At 39.0% G+C, this 17,480-nt stretch overlaps 1 protein-coding gene and 1 pseudogene across 2 annotated transcripts; both read right to left on the bottom strand.

The window, feature by feature from the left end:
• Nucleotides 1-10,196: 10,196 nt before the first annotated feature.
• LOC110744264 (GDSL esterase/lipase At5g08460-like) lies at nucleotides 10,197-11,917 on the bottom strand (annotated as a pseudogene). The gene is made up of 2 exons (XR_015826580.1): nucleotides 11,463-11,917; nucleotides 10,197-10,659 (listed from the first exon to the last, which is right to left on the bottom strand). The product of XR_015826580.1 is annotated as a GDSL esterase/lipase At5g08460-like (transcript).
• A 910-nt stretch (nucleotides 11,918-12,827) lies between these two features.
• Nucleotides 12,828-14,870, bottom strand: LOC110744262 (uncharacterized). Its single transcript, XM_021944229.2, has one exon. It carries the CDS (start codon nucleotides 14,729-14,731, stop codon nucleotides 12,860-12,862), a length of 1,872 nt encoding a protein of 623 aa, XP_021799921.2. The 5' UTR covers nucleotides 14,732-14,870; the 3' UTR covers nucleotides 12,828-12,859.
• Nucleotides 14,871-17,480: the final 2,610 nt, after the last annotated feature.

The raw sequence follows: 17,480 nt of genomic DNA, 5'->3' as shown, positions 1-17,480 counted from the left end.
AGGTAACAGACTCCACAATTATCCAATGGGGCTGAATTTCGGATATGTTATAGTATACACCCATTGGAACAACGTTCATGAAGAATGTGGCCTCATCCGAGCTATGTAGGTTGCTGAAACAAAGCTTGCAATATGACCTACGAAACTGGGCTGGCAGGGGACTGTAGCCAAAATTGAGTTTGTCTTTAAGCTCTTCATCCATTCATCCAAATTAGGCCCTAACATGCATGGATTGCATCATTTACTATCCAAAGCCATCATTATTACCTAAAGCTCAATGAACTGAAAGATAAACACAAAAAGGATTAAAAGCACAAGTTTAACTCAAAAACATAACCAAATCATAAGCTAGAAGGGTACAAAATGATATACAATTATGAACCGATCAGTGAGCTTATAAGACAAAGTCATCACGGCCTCGGTAATACTAGCTGAGGACAAACTCCTCAAATGCACGGCCAAGATAGGAAAGTTAAGCAGCATCGCTATGTGGCGTCAAGGTCCCACGCCTCATTTAATGAAGTAACGCCTCTGACTACAGCAAAAGACCCACGTCACGTAAGAGCATTTAATGTGCAGGAGAAGAGAGGAAGTGATTGAAGTCAGGATATGGCGAGTAAAATCAGGGATTAGGTGCGAAAATCTCACGACTTATAAGATTAAGTCACCAACCGATTCCGGTCCGATTTTTTCCAAAAAAATCTGACTCCGATATCCGAAAATTCCGAAATTCCGATCCGAAAAATTCTGAAGTCCTCCGAATCCATTCTGATCCGATTTTTCCAATTTTTTTTCGAAAAATTCCGAGTTTCTAATTATAATTGCATTATTTTTAGTTTAGGTCTTATATATGTTTCATTTCTGATTTGTTAAGTTTTAGTACCCACATACAAATATTTATACATACTAAATATAGGCTTGACAAAAAAATATAACTTTAAGACTATATATATATTGGCAAATATGCTTGATTTAATATAACAAAAAGGTGCATATATGTGCTTGTTATATCCAAATGTACTACGTACATATATGGTAAATGTAGATAGTATTATACTATTTCATTTTGTATTTATGTATGTATTTTTAAAATTTTAAACTATCTTCAATTAAACTTTTAATTATAAAATCGTTTTATACATGAAGCACCACATATAAGGTGTGTATATTAATTGGAGCTGAACAATTGTAGTATTCCAACTTAACAATTGTAGTATGACAATTGTCTATAGCAAGATTAACGTCTAACACTCTTTATACATGTTCATGACCGACTAGAATCTAAAATCAATGTGATAGTCACTCGGCTATGACTTGAGCATCAATTCATGAATGTGAATCTATCTTTAGCATCGCCTCAAAAAATTTCATTCACATGAACAAAATATAAATATATAACATGTAGGACAAATTACTTTGATTAATAATCAATATACTATAATAGATTGTTGTATATACATATATACAATCAATATAATAGTTTCCAAGGATGATCAAAAAGCGGAGGTCATGTTGGATTAAAAACCATCTACATTTTTTTTTTCAATCCTACGTCGAATTGAAGTGATGAAAAAAAAAAAAAAGGAAACATTTCTAAATTTGTAAAACTCAATCTTTGATTTTCTTTCTATCTTAATTAAAGGTTTTCTTTACATCTCAATACCAAAGAAGTAATGAATTTGTGCAGACCCGAAAAAATAAATGATAAAGAAAAAATCTGGATGGCGTGGGGTATTGCAACAAGGGAAGAGATCTCCAATGAGGATCCAATGGAGAATATATATATCGGATAACTGATTTAGTGCAAACCCAGAAAAATAAAAATGCAAGAGGAGAAACAGTTGAGATAAAGAATTGAAGAATAATTTCTTTTTTGGTTGGAGAAGTGTTTTTTTTTTTTTTTTCCTAATGGGATTAGTACATATTGTTCCATATCTGAAGAGTTTTAAGTAAGAAAGAAAATGAAGGTTGGCATTCATGGATTAGAGAGGAAGAAACGAAAGAGAGAAGAGAAGTGATGGAGGAGTAACCAAGTAGAAATCAAGAAAAGAATGGAGAGAGAAGTTGCAGTCCCATTTATGCTTGGAGTCCCACATCGACTGCAAGAATAAACTTCATGTGTTTAATCCTTTATAAATATCTTCAAACTCAATCATCTTATGCACAAACTTAAAGTCCAACCTATATGGGCCTAAAAAGTTCCCCTTGGACTAGTTATGAAACTCTTAAGTTGGGCTTTCTTAATAAAAGTTTAGTTGAGGTTTTAACAAAATGTCCAGTTTTGGCATTTAAAGCTCTTAAATATTTTTTTATCAGTTAAGGGTGATTACAATACTTCGGAATCGGAATCTTCCGAAAATTTCCGAATCTTTTCGGAATCGGAATTCTATTTCGAATTCCGAAAGGTTTTGGATTGGAATCGGAATGGCTGTTTCCGATCCGATCCGGCCGAAAAACAGCCCTACTCAGACCAGGGCATTAAATGCTCCTCCAAGGCCCGAGACGTAGAGCCCACCATCAGGGCGGCGGCTGGGGTTTATGGGGGTCACACCACCATGCTTCACATTCCCAAATGTCGATTCGACTACCCACTACCTCTGATCAACCTCACCATGCAGATTTTCAACCTATAAATACCAGGCTCCAACTACATTTGAAGGGTTCAACACCAAACACAAGCCTCCCACGAAGCAGATTATATTTTCCTATCATTTATCTTCTTGTAATGCACTTTCAATAATTTTAGTGGCTTTCTAGGAGTAGTGATAGTTTGTAGGAAAATCCATTCATCAATATATCATACGACCCTTGATTTTCAAGGCGTCGGAGCACCATCTTTGTTACTCTTTCGTTTTTCTCATATATCATACGACCGTTGCCACCTAGCAACGCGTCGGAGCACCACCTTAAAACCACCATCGACACCACCATCAACGGCCTTGTAGCTCAGGCCATGAACCTGACGGCCGAGATCAGTTCCTCTCTTTCGGCCACAGTCACTCTGATTAGAAGTCATACTCAAGCAGGCGCATAACTCATCTATTCACCCAATCGCATCATCCTCAAACACACGGTAAACCGTGTTGGCACGCCCACGCACAACTACACCACACCAAAGAAGGACGACCTGTGTTAACACAGATCCCTTCGACCCAGAGCACCAGGCCGCGAGATTCGCGTTGGTCAACACTTTTGGCACGTCCAGTGGGACCCGAACCCACAATCACCTAATTAGAAGTCAGACTCAAGTAGGCACATAACTCATCTATTCACCCAATCACATCATCCTCAAACACATGATAAACCGTGCTGGCACGTCCACGCATAACCGCACCGCACCAAACAAGGATGAAACGTATTGACGCAGATCCCTTCGGCCCGGAGCACCAGGCCGCGAGATTCGCGTTGGTCAACATTAGGTTTGTCGTCTGCTTTCAAAGAAGAAAGCTTAAGCTTTAGATCGAAAAAGACAAATGTCTGAGAGAGGAGAGAGAGCTTAAGCTTCTAGAGCAAGAGAGGCAGTAAGATCTGAGAGAGGCAGTTAGGTCTGAGAGACGAGAGAGAGCTTAAGCTTCCAGAGCAAGAGAGGCAATGAGATCTGAGAGAGACAGTTAGGTTTGCTGTCTGCTTTCAAAGAAGAAAGCTTAAGCTTTAGATCGAAACAGCCAAATTTTTGAGAGAGGAGAGATAAGCTTCCATAACAAGAAAGGTAGTGAGATATGAGAAAGGAAGTTAGGTCTGAGATAGGAGAGTGAGCTTAAGCTTCCAGAGCAAGAGAGGCAGTTAGGTATGAGAAAGGAGAGAGCTTAAGCTTCTATAGCAACAGAGGCAGTGAGATCTGAGAGAGGCAGTAAGGTTTGTCGTATGCTTTCAAAGAAGAGAGCTTAAACTTTAGATTGAAAAAGCCAAATGTCTGAGAGAAGAGAGAAAGCTTAAGCTTCTAGAGCAAGAGAGACAGTGAGATCTGAGAAAGGTAGTTAGGTCTGAGAGAGGAGAGAAAGCTTAAGTTTCCAGAACAAGAGAGACAGTGACATCTGAGATAGGCAGTTAGGTCAGAGAAAGGAGAGAGAGCTAAAGCTTCCATAGCAAGGGAGGCAGTAAGATCTGAGAGAGACAGTTAGGTCTGAGAGGCGAGAGAGAGCTTAAGCTTCTAGAGCAAGAGAGGCAGTGAGATCTGAGAGAGAATTAGGTTTGTCGTCTGCTTTCAAAGAAGAAAGCTTAAGCTTTAGATCGAAAAAGCCTAATTTCTGAGAGAGGAGAGATAAGCTTCCAGAGCAAGAGAGGCAGTTAGGTTTGTCGTCTGCTTTCAAAGAAGAGAGGTTAAGCTTTAGATCGAAAAAGCCAAATGTCTGAGAGATGAGAGAAAGCTTAAGCTTCAAGAGCAAGAGAGGAAATGAAATCTAAGAGAGTCAGTTAGGTCTGAGAAAGGAGAGAGAGCTTAAGCTTCCAGAGCAAGAGAGGTAGTTATCTGAGAGAAGCAGTTAGGTTTGTCGAATGCATTCAAATAAGAGAGTTGAAGCTTTAGATCGAAAAAGCCAAATGTCTGAGAAAGGAGAGAAAGCTTAAGCTTCCAGAGTAAGAGAGGCAGTTAGGTCTGAGAGAGGAGAGAGAGCTTAAGCTTCCAGAGCAAGAGAGGCAGTTAGGTTTGTCGTATGCATTAAAATAAGAGAGCTTCAGCTTTAGATCGAAAAAGCCAAATGTTTGAGAGATGAGAGAAAGCTTAAGCTTCCAGAGCAAGAGAGGCAGTGAGATCTGAGAAAGGTAGTTAGGTCTCAGAGAGGAGAGAAAGCTTAAGCTTCCAGAGCAATAGAGGCAGTGACATCTGAGATAGGCAGTTGGGTTTGGGAAAGGAGAGATCTCTTAAGCTTCCAGATCAAGAGAGGTAGTTATGTTTGTCTTCTGCTTTCAAAGAAGAAAGCTTAAGCTTTAGATCGAAAACGCCAAATGTCTGAGAGAGGAGAAAGAGTATAAGCTTCCAGGGCAAGAGAGGCAGTGAGATCTGAGAGAGGCAGCAAGGTCTGAAAGAGGAGAGAGAGCTTAAGCTTCTAGAGCAAGAGAGGCAATGAGATCTGAAAGAGACAGTTAGGTTTGTCGTCTGCTTTCAAAGAAGAAAGCTTAAGCTTTAAATCGAAAAAGCCAAATGTCTGAGAGAGGAGAGAGAGCTTAAGCTTCAAGAGCAAGAGAGGCAATGAGATCTGAGAGAGTCAGTTAGGTCTGAGAGAGGAGAGAGAGCTTAAGCTTCAAGAGCAAGAAAAGCAATCAGATCTGAGAAAGGTAGTTAGGTCTGAGAGAGGAGAGAAAGCTTAAGCTTCCAGAGCAATAGAGGCAGTGACATCCGAGATAGGCAGTTAGGTCTAAGAGAGGAGAGAGAGCTTAAGCTTTCAAAGCAAGAGAGGCAGTGACATCTGAAAGAAGTAGTTAGGTTTGTCATCTTCTTTCAAAGAAGAGAGCTTAAGCTTTAGATCGAAAAAGTCAAATGTCTGAGAAAGGAGAGAGAGCTTAAACTTCCAAAGCAAGAGAGGCAGTGAGATCTGAGAGATGTAGTTAGGTCTGAGAGAGGAGATAGAGCTTAAGCTTTCAGAGCAAGAGAGGCAGTGAGATCTGAGAGAGGTAGTTAGGTTTGTCGTATGTTTTCAAAGAAGAAAGCTTAAGCTTTGGATTAAAAAAAAAGTCAAATGTTTGAGAGATGAGAGATAAGCTTCCAGAGTAAGTGAGACAGTGAAATCTGAGAAAGGCAGTTAGGTTTGTTGTCTGCTTTCAAAGAAGAAATCTTAAGCTTTAGATCGAAAAATCCAAATGTCTGAGGTAGGAGAGAAAGCTTAAGCATCCAGAGAAAGAGAGCCAGTGAGATTTGAGAGAGGCAGTTAGGTCTGAGAGAGGAGAGAGAGAGCTTAATCTTCCAGAGGAAGAGAGGCAGTTAGATCTGAGAAAGGTAGTTAGGTCTGAGAGAGGAGAGAAAGCTTAAGCTTCCAAAGCAAGAGAGGCAGATAGGTTTGTCGTCTGCTTTCAAAGAAGAGAGCTTAAGCTTTAGATCGAAAAAGCCAAATATCTGAGAGAGGAGCAAGAGCTTAAGCTTCCAGAGCAAAAGAGGCTGTGAGATCTGAGAAAGGCATTTTGGTTTGAGAGGGGAGAGAGAACTTAAGCTTCCAGAGCAAGAGAGGCAGTGAGATCTGAGAGAGGTAGTTTGGTTTGAGAGAGGAGAGAGAGCTTAAGCTTCCAGAGCAAGAGAGGCAGTGAGATCTGAGAGAGGCAGTTAGGTTTGTCGTCTGCTTTAAAAGAAGAAAGCTTAAGCTCTAGATCGAAAAAGCCAAATGTCTGAGAGAAGAGAGAGTGCTTAAGCTTCCAGAGCAAGAGATGCAGTGAGATCTAGTAGAGGTAGTTAGGTCTGAGAGAGGAGAGAGAGCTTAAGCTTCTAGAGCAAGAGAGGAAGTGAGATCTGAGAGGCAGTTAGGTTTGTCGTCTGCTTTCAAAGAAGAAAGCTTAAGCTTTAGATCGAAAAAGCCAAATGTCTAAGAGAGTAGAAAGAGTATAAGCTTCCAGGGTAAGAGAGACGGTGAGATCTGAGAGAGGCAGTTAGGTCTGAGAGAGAAGAGAGAGCTTAAGCTTCTAGAGCAAGAAAGGTAGTGATCTGAGAGAGGCAGTTTGGTTTGTCGTCTGCCTTCAAAGAAGAGAGCTTAAGCTTTTGATCAAAAAAGCCAAATGTCTGAGAGAGGAGAAAGATCTTTAGCTTCTAGAGGAAGAGAGGCAGTGAGATTTGAGAAAGGCAATTAGGTCTGAGAGAGGTGAGAAAGCTTAAGCTTCCAGAGCAAGAGAGGCAGCGAGATCTGAGAGAGGCAGTTTGGTTTGTCGTCTGTTTTCGAAGAAGAGAGCTTAAGCCTTAGATCGAAAAAGCCAAATGTCTGAGAGAGGAGCGAGAGCTTAAGCTTCCAAAGCAAAAGAGGTCGTGAGATCTGAGAGAGGCAGTTTGGTTTGAGAGAGGAGAGAGAACTTAAGCTTCCAGAGCAAGAGAGGCAGTGAGATCTAAGAGAGGTAGTTTGGTCTAAGAGATGAGAGAGAGCTTAAGCTTCTAGAGCAAGAGAGGCAATGAGATCTGAGAGAGGCAGTTAGGTTTGTCGTCTGCTTTAAAAGAAGAAAGCTTAAGCTTTAGATCTAAAATGCCAAATATCTAATAGAGAAGAGAGAGCTTAAGCTTCCAGAGCAGGAGAGACAGTGAGATCTGAGAAAGGCAGTTAGGTCTGAGACATTATAAACATGGATTAGGGGAGAGCATATGCAAGGAAAAGATCATTGCAAAAGCTTAATCATTTGTAAATCATAATCTTATCGAGTTTTTGCAGCACAAGGGAGCTACGATGAAGTTTCGGCATCACAAAACAACCAGATTCATTGAATTGCTCCAAATTGAAAACTGCAATGATAAAATTGACAATGAAAATAACAGTGGTAACCCCCCTCCTCTGTAGTTTAGAGTTTAGACTATGACTTGTACTATATAACCAAAAAAATATATATATTCACCCTTCTTTCATTCTCTCACAACACACCCTAATCCCAAATTGCCCGTCGTTTTTTCTCTCACAATTGAATTCACCCAAAACCGAAACCCCATGCTCTACACAATTGAATTCACCCTAAATCCAAACCCAAATTGCCCGTAGTTTAGAGTTATGTATGCTTTTCCTTTTTCTTTTAATTCAAGGGTGACCGAGACTATGATATTGATGAAGGGGAGGAAATGTGATTGGTAAAAGGGGAGTGAGTTGGAAAGGGAGTGCTTTTGCAAAGTTCCATAATCGTGAAGGAATGATACAGTCCCTTTGTTACTTTGTGTTATGGCATAGATATGTACAGAGATAAAACTCATATTGCATGTCAATTCGTGAAATCATAAAAGAAAGTGAAGAAATTCTTCTCTGTTTGGGGGAGTCAACTTGAGTGCCCATTGTAGCACAGGTGAGCCTTCGATTATACAGTATCCATTGCTCCTCAATATGGTTTTTTTATGGTTTTCACATACGGCGCCAACAGTTGGAGCCGAAAATTTCGAGTTTTTCAACAAGTAATTTGATTTCCATGTTGAGAAGCCGGATGCCATTTCAATTGCCATCCATAAGGGGGGAGGGGTTACCGTAAGAAAACACTCCGACGCTCAAGTTAGTAAGAGTATAATCAGGAGAGCTAGAATAAAATTGTACCTGATTTTCTCCCTCCTTTTGAGATATTGGGTTAATTGGCCTTTTATAGGGAGTGAAGTCTTGGGCTAAAATCATATCATATGCAGTTTAACATGATTTTGTTTGGGGCTAAAATAAGACATTTTCATTAAGCTTTCACATTTCATATACAAGTATGCCTCTTGCATTCTCCGGTATGTTGAAAACTAAAAAGATACAAAAGAATAATAGTATATGGAGGGACCAAAAAGAAAGGGAAAAAAGAAGAAGAAGAAAAAATACAAGCAAACGAGCCTTATAAGCCACATTAAGGAACTCCATCATTGCAGATAATTATTCCAATGAATTTTTTTTAAAAACAGTTCCAAAATATATGATACGAAAGAGAAAAAAGAAAAGGCAAAACCAACAACTTTAATTTATTTTTATTTTTTTTTCTTAAGCCAAAAAGCAGAGGAAGAAATACAAACAGCTAAGGCTCTCCACCAAACCTCGTCGTTGAATCATTATGTTCGCTAAGCTCTTCAACAAGTCATCGCCACAAGAAGCTTCACATCCTCAGGTACTCTCTCCATTGCTTTCTCACTGCTAATTTGTTTTTTAGTTTCTTTTTCTTCTTAATCACATTTCATTTTGTTAACAATTGATTGAATTTATCTTTGATTGTTTTGGTGTGAAAATCATTGACGCGCTGCAATGGACGCTGATCGAATTTGAATACTAACTGAATTTTGAGTTTTCATCACTGAAAAAGGAAAAAATTTGAAGTAGAAACAGAGAGCTCACTGTAGATCAAAATTTTTGGTGTGTATAAGTGTATTGTAAATTGTAATTGTTGAGCTGAAACATTTTCTGATATTCTTTATTGGCATGATGTGGTTCAGGCAAGGGTCAGACAAGCGTCTCGGTTCACTATGGGATACCATCCACTGCATCTGTTGATGCTCTTTTTGGGAGAGGGTCAACTTAGGTAAAGACTTGGGTCTTCAGCAGTTTAGGTGGCTAGGACCTTCAGTATCTAGATACCCTGCAAAAGACAAAGAGGAAGAAACAGTCGTTAAGCTTCGGACACCGGTGTGGTGCCGGCCGAAGGCTCTCCGATGCTTAAGTCAGCTGTAAGTGGTAATTTTGACAGAGTAACAGTAAGAGTGAGAATTTAGTCCCCCCAGTTACCAGGGTATTGTTCCCTACTTATAAGGAAGTGAAAATGAGAGGTTTGTGTAGATTTCCGATGTGGGACTATGTCCAAGCGCTGTGGTGGCGACACGTGTCCTTGAGATTAGGTTCAGCAATTGGGACCTTCAGCAGTCGGGAGCCTTGGCAGGTGTCTGGCATCTTGGAAGAGTGTCTTCCTTCGGCAGGGGAGAAGGCAAGTCTGCCTTGGTGCTAGTTGTTTTAAGGCTGGACATGCTCGGTTATTTATGGTGTAAACAGCATCCATTCTTGCACTTGATCGCACACAAAGCCTGTTGGCAATTGGAACACTGTGAGTATGCACATTGTCACGCAAAGTTAACAAGTGGGCATTATATGCAAAAGGTAGGAGTTTCTTAACTTGAAGTTAACTATATTCTGCCCTGAATGCAGGGATGGTAGGATAAAAGTGCTAGGTGGTGATAATATCCAAGAGCTTCTTACATCTCCTAAGCCAAAGCCATTGCCCTTTAAAAATTTAGAGGTGAGTAAGTTCAGAATGTTTCCAGGATCTCATAAGTCAACTTGATCTGTGTATAGTTTGACAGAAATTTTCCTTCTTTTTCGTTCCTCTAACAAGTTGGTAGATTGTGTATTTTTTCAGTTCTTACAAAATCAAGGTTTTCTAGCCAGTGTCTCAAGTGAAAATGAAATTCAGGTATTGTTTTTTCTTAAGCCATCCAAACTTGTAATTAAAAACTACATCTGCTACTAGGCACTATCCAATTCATAGAGTTTTTCATCTTGGTCCTTAATCTCCACCATAATCCATCACTATTTTAAAAGATGTACAAATTAAACAAATCATTTAAGCTTCAATTCGACGGATTACCAATGAACAACCGACTATATATTAAACCCCAAAAGAAATGAAACAAACAAACAAAACAAAACAATAATGCTGCATTTCTTCTAGTTATCAAAGTTCTTAATTAAAACGGTATCTATACAAGGGGTCTTTGAGAAAGAGCCGCTCATGGTACACTCTCCAAGCATAGTCTTCCAAAGAAAATGACTTAAACAACCTTCCTTCCTTCTCACCATCACTCTTCCCATTCATGTTTTGATCTCCACCATCATCATCATCTCTGTCATCACTCTTCCCCTCACCAGAGAGGCTATGAGAGTTCCTGGCGAAGTAGTTGAACATGTAATCGTTCCCACCAACTCCGACAACAAACAAGTAGCTTGGAAGTGATTCAGAGCTTTTGCATCCCAGCTCAGCTTCTAGCTCTGGCAATGTCTCCTCCTCAAAGTCCCGGAATTGCTGACTCAAATTGATATCGTTGCCCTGAAATATTAACTAGCTTAATGCTCATTGATTATCATATAAAATTTAAATTAATTATACTTAGAAATTAATTTTGTTTTTACTTTATTACCTTTAAGAGATGCCAAACTTTCATATGGAGAAGAATTAAATAAGAAAAAGGACTTGATATGAAGAGGGATCATTAATACTGTCATACAGGTCATGCATGCTGCTGATGCTTCTAAAGAATTATATGAAACACGTGAGTTATTTGTCTATGGTTGCCGTTCACAAGTTATATATGAAATGAAGATAGATTAGTTGGGATGGAGAGGGTTGTAGCTCAAACTTCAATTTATATATGTTAAAGAGTCCATCTATGATACACATTCATATGACATGCGATCTTAAAGTTGACAAATATCTATTCTAGCTCTAGTACGAAAATTGGATATATTCATTCTAGATTTAATGGCATGTTTACTAACTCGGAATCAAAGTGAATATAAATCGGAGTGAAACATGAATCGAAGTGAACATGAATCAAAGCGAGCACGAATTACTCCAAGACATTCTCATTCAAGTGTTTACTTTATAACTGTCTGGAATCAGAAGAAAAATGACTTTGGATGGAGGTGACTCCTATTCTTTCCATTCCTATTCTATGTTAGTAAACATGCCATAAAGCTTAAAAATGAGTTTGTATTATTGTATGCAATATGAGTTAATACCGCTAAAATTTTCCAGTGTTTAAATAAAAATGGAAAACACATAATTAAGCAAGAAAAAGAAGGTAATATGATGAGATTAATTAACGAATATCAGTATATAGTTCAACGTACCGCGACTTAGCCGGTATCATCTAATATACCGGAAGAGCCAGAGGCATGGTTGACGCCATGAACAATTTTACTTCCCTTGGTTGAAGGGTCTTTAGAAGGTGGAATGAAGGAAGGAAGCTTGAGTTGGTCACCAAGAAGGTCAACGATATTTTTGCCATTTGTGAATCTCCCAGAAGGTCCGTTTGGGAAATCAATACCATATGGCAAATAATCGGCTTTAACCCTGCTTTCAAAGAAGTTATTGTTGCCATTGTCGACCAGAGAGCTTCCAAACACAAACATGCCTTTGGTCGCAGCTCCATCTTCTGCGAAGTTACAAATGGAAATGGATAGAGGCAGACAAACAAACAAAGAGAGATACAAAAACACAACTTGTTTGGAAGGTTGTTTTAGAGAGTGGTATTGCATGGTGGGTGGTTTCTGGTGGAGGGAAAGAAACAGGGATGAAATGTGGTTTTAATTCTCCAGAACCAAACTCTTCTCTTTCAAAGTAAGAACTGGTATTTATATGAGTAGTTGGCTTTCACCTTTAAGACACCTTTTTTCTTTTTTCTTTTTTCTTTTTTCTCCCACTTGCAGCCCTTTCATTATTGTTTCTCAAGTTTTTTAAATATCAAAGTTGTTTTAATAGAAAGGACATTCATTGGCTCCTTACAAACAAATCACAGTTCGAGACATATACAAAATTAATTTATTAAACTTACAAAAAGAAAAAATTGTGTACACATGTCATACAACTTCTCTAGGAATGATGCCTTACATACAAGAAGCTAAGTATTTTTCTTTTGAACCGGCCATATATTTTGAGATTTGCTGGGTCCAAATTATTTTTGTTATTTATTTATCAAACCTTAAGTTTTTTTTTTCTTTTTGATATTGCGATATTCTAAACTACTATAATTTACAGGGAGGCAGGGTTGAACTCGAGTACGAGGGGCCAGGCACACTACCTAAACCAACTAGCCTAACATTCTTGGTTTGCTCTCACGCTATATATATATGCTTTCTAATTATAGGTACAATGGTTTAGCCTCATATTGTTGGTAAATTAGTCTAACAATGTATGTAAGTTAAGCCGAACTTTTGTAGGTTGTTTGGGCACATTGATGTGGAAAGGTACTCAATTAACTTTTCCTACTTTGTTACTATTAATTTACCTACATTCACACAAGTAAATAAAAATTTGCAAGTTGTGTGTTGCTGCATTGATTGTTCTAGAATAAGCAACTAATTTACCTAACATTGCACAATAACATAATTACACAAGTAGTGAACTAAGGTCCTTGTCACGAGCTCCTCAGCCACAGGTTTTTGATAGAGCTATGTTGATATCCATGCACCCTCCTCTTCAAGGTGTAAATTAACTTTGCCCATTGACTGAAAATTTGCATCGCATTTTATCCTCGCCCATTGACTGACACAGCAATGAGGGTCCATACACCAGCAAAAAAAGCTGCTACAACTGCAAGAACTACAATTGACGGTGCAATTGGTTTTCCCTTATTTTTCGATTCCGGTGACGTAGAGTTAGTCAAACCCTCATTTCCACTTGTGTTGACGAAGACCCAAGAACCAAATTTTGGAATTTCTCCAGAGAGCTGATTGTTGGAAAGTATCAACTGCGTCAAGGCTCCCAACTGCCCAAAAAATGCGGGTATCTCACCTGAGAATTTGTTATTTGAGAGATCCAGAATTTCTAATCCCTTGAGCTTGGCAAGGGTAACCGGAATATGTCCTTCAAAAAGATTGCTGCTGAGATTCAAAGCAATCTGCAAAGTAGTTGGCATGCTTGGAATGTCACCACTCAACTGATTTTCTCCAAGTTGGAGTTCCATCAGCGAAGTCATGGAGCCAATATTTTCCGGTATCGAACCATTGAGATTGTTGCCTTGTAAATTCATGTTAACGAGATTCTTCAAGCTTGCAACCGAAGGTGGTATCGAACCATTCAGAGAATTCCAGCTGATATTCAGAATCGACAACTTCGACATTTGAGCAATTTGAATTGGGATTTGTCCAGTCAAAAGGTTAAGTTCAAGTTTCAAGACTTGAAGATGGCTAAGCTTACCCAACTCCATTGGCAGAGACCCAGAGAGCTGATTCTGAGCCAAATTCAACAGCATCAATTTCTGGCAATAACACAATTCAGGAGAAATCAATCCGGTCAATGTATTGTTTTCCAGCTCCAAGTAAGTTAAGTGTTGGAGTGTTGCAATGGCCGCAGTTGGAATTACATAATCAAGTGAATTGCTTCCCAATCTCAATCTGACCAAGCTCGGAGAAAGAGCTGTAGGTATAGATCCGTTTAATCTATTGTTAGACAAATCCACAGTCTGAAGATTCAATGGAGACAAAAGGTCCGATGGAATCGACCCACTTAAGGTATTATAGCATAGGTCCAAATTTCTCAGATGTTTTGTAATCCCCGCAGGAATTGGACCGTTGAATTTGTTAGAATTTGCAAAAAAACGGGTAAGGCTTGTGATATTGGAAAGGCTTTGTGGGATTTCGCCAGATAATTTATTGGACGACAGAATCAAAACCTCCAACTTGGAGAGCTCTCCAATTCTATCAGGAACAGACCCAGAAATATCATTTACACTAAAATCAATCAGAGTCAAATTGCGGTAGCCCACAACTTCAACAGGGATTATACCATGAAACATATTCATAGAAAGCTTAAGCTCCTTCAAAACCTTGGATTTTCCAAGACGGGTAGGAACAGAGCCATTGAAACGGTTCAAGCTAAGGTTCAAGCTTTTGAGCCCAACTAACCCATCTAACTCTAAATCAATGGCTCCACTCAACCTATTATGAGACAAGTCTAAGAACTCCAACCCAGCAAAACCAACAAATACAGGCAAAGAACCGTCCAAATTGTTATAGCTAAAATTGAGTAGCTTTAGCCCATCAAGTTTTCCACAATCTGAGAGAAACCCAGATGGGATTTTGCTCAGATGGTTGTCTGAAACATCAAGAATCTGCAAGGACTCAATCTGGCAAACAAGGGGCAGAAAATCTGAGGAAGATAGAGAAACACCAAATAAGGAAATTTGGATAACAGATGAATTGGAGGGGGAGTTGCACCCAACTCCTTTCCACAAACATGGGTTTGGCTCTTTGTTGATATCCCATGAAATACTAGTGACATTTAGACTCTTGGAGAGATTGATCATAGTGGTTTTTTGGTTTGAGGATAGTTCAGACAAAACCATAGGACAAAAAGAGAAAGAGAAGGAAAAGAAGAAGAAGAACAAGTACCTGGCCATTTCAGCTGTGCATCAGACCTTGGACTAAATTTCTCTGTTATGAATTTGAACGCAATTGAAAACAGAGTTTTATAAACACAGAGAGGGTTTAAGGAAACCAACTTATTGCTGGGGTTTATGGCCGTTTTGGGGAATGGAAATTTGCGGGAGAAAAATAGAGGAAACTCAAAATTTGTGGGACCCACGCCCATTGGGTCAGTTCAGTTAATGGACTGCAAGAAGACTAGGACTGAGGGCCGAGAGTTATGACCCAAAACAAAAAGAGAGCTGTGAGTAAACAAAAGTCTGAGTGGATCGTCTTCTCCATTTTTTACCCATCAACACGGGTGTTGACCAGCTTGTTCAAAAAATGCGTAAGTGGAAACGACTTGGAAAATTTGTAACCCAAACAGGTGGTCCCTGGGTGGCACGGCTGTGGTTTATGCTCAGATTTAGGGTTTTCTGTCTTTTTTCAGTTTAGGCTTTTGTTCTTCGGTCAAATCTAACTTTACCCCCTAAAAGTTAAAATGACCCACTTAACCCCCTTGACCGTGGTTTCATGTTCCACTTTACCCCCCACCGTTATCTCCGTTAATAACTCTGTCAGTTTTGATGATGTGGCATGACTATTTTAGTCTTTTTGCAACAAGTGCTGATGTGTCATGTGTAGAGCTCACTTTTTTTTTCCTTAAGTGGAATACTTTTTTTTTTGTTCAAAAAAGTGGAATAAAATAATGTAATTCCTTTTTTTTTTCCTTTCTTTCTCTCTCCCCATCTGAATCTATCTGGTTCTCTTTCATTCTCTCTCCTCTTCAGTGATTTCTCTAGCTCTCTTTCCTTTTATATCTATCCTACACAAGCTATGAAAAAAAATATATGGATATGTGAATTTCAATATTGAATATGAAATCGCATAATTATGTTTTCAAAGTTGAAGGCTTATCTTTGGGTGTCCAAACACTCCCATTCTCTCACACAAGCACCCTATAACAACCTACTCAAATCACCCAAAAACTCATCAAATTCAATCCCCATCCACAACAATAACAAAATCTTTCAGTTCTTCACACCCAAACCCAAAAACCCATAAACTCAATTCACCAATTTCCCCATAAACAACACCCAAAAATAATGAAAAATATGATTTTGGCCCTTTTGATCTGCCTCCTGTTTGCTTTGTCAAATGGGTAAGGAGGAACCAAGGTCGGAGGCAGGCGACAGATCGAAGACGTGAAGACGAACAAGGAGGTTCAGGAGTCGAGGAGGTTTGTCTCTGCCGTGAAGGTGGTGAAGCTCGGAACAGAGAAAGAAAAAGGGAGAGATAAAGAGAGATATGGAGGAGTTGTTGGGGAAGGGGTCAAGTACAGAGAAAGAGAGGGAAAGAAGAGAGAAGGGGAGGGGAAAGAAGTAATAATTTTCTTAACTTTTTTTTTCCTATTTGTTATATTTATTAAAATAAAATATTTTATTATTTTTTACACATGGCATACAAGAGTGGGTCCTATTTGTGCCACATCAGCGTTTTAACATAACTTTTTAACAGAGTTAACAGTGGGGGGTAAAGTGGAACACGAAACCACGGTCAATGGGGTTAAGTGGGTCATTTTAACTTTGGAGGGGTAAAGTGAGATTTGGCCGAAGTTTCAGGGGGTACTACAGTAAATAAGCCAAAAGATAATAATACTTTATTTGAAAAGTTGAATTGTTTCTTGGAAATTGAAACATTGCACTTCTTGGCTTATGGATGCAACATGAAAAGACACATTTTTTCAATCACATCTTTTTTGAACAAAGGCCTTGTTGCCTATAAATAGAGAAGGTCCTACAACATTTCATTCATCCAATTGTCATCCAACAATAGTAGTTTTTAGAGCATTCATAGCATTATATTTTCAGAAATATAGTGAGTTAGTAAGAGAGAATTCATACACAAGTTTGAGTTTGGTTTTCTTGGGGATTGTAGTGCTACTTCAACAAGAAGTCGATCGTTGTATCATGGGAGACGTTTGCCAAGCAAATCCTAAAAGCACCTATGAGGAGGCAATTTCGTCTTAAGGAGATAGAACCAAGTTCTAGACTCGATCATCTATAAAGTTTTCTTAACATTTTCCTTGTCGTTATTTTCTTGTATTTATTTCAAATTTATAGTGAAGTTTTATTTTTGAAATTATGTAAATATAACAATTACCTTTATATTTTTACCAACAGGGACTCTGATGGCTCTTCTCGACGACGAGGAGGATGCCTATGGCTCTCTGACAGGACCCGCCTTGAATTCCTCGAAACTCGAGACGAATCCTGTGGAAATTTTTCGATATCACACCAATGCTGGGCCCACTTACTAAAAATTTAGCCTCTTTTCCAAATTAAGGGAAAAGAGCACAAGACTTTCTGCCGAAATTTCGGCAGAGTCTCCCCTGTAAATTGAACATTCCCCGAAAATTCCAACCTGCATAAAACACATTTTAAAACACCAACTAGCAGCATGCACAAGTTAACAATATGCAATCACATAATAGGCCTTCGGCCTTCAGATAATTCAAAACCAAACCATTCATGATCTCAAACAATTATACGATTACTCCCAAAAATCATTAAACCGGATTCAAATCCATTAACCACAACAAAAATCCGATCACACATTCAGAATCGATCAAACCTTTTAAAAGCAATAATATTCCGCGGCTGCACCTGGTGAGACTCCAGGCTGCCTACGTACCCTTGGACAAGGGATCAAGCCACACGTAGTTCTCATCTCACCAGTCACAAC

Source organism: Prunus avium, chromosome 8 (assembly GCF_965620075.1).
Source record: "Prunus avium chromosome 8, drPruAviu1.hap1.1, whole genome shotgun sequence".
Classification (NCBI taxonomy): Eukaryota; Viridiplantae; Streptophyta; class Magnoliopsida; order Rosales; family Rosaceae; genus Prunus; species Prunus avium.
This window is presented reverse-complemented; position numbering and strand designations above follow the sequence as displayed.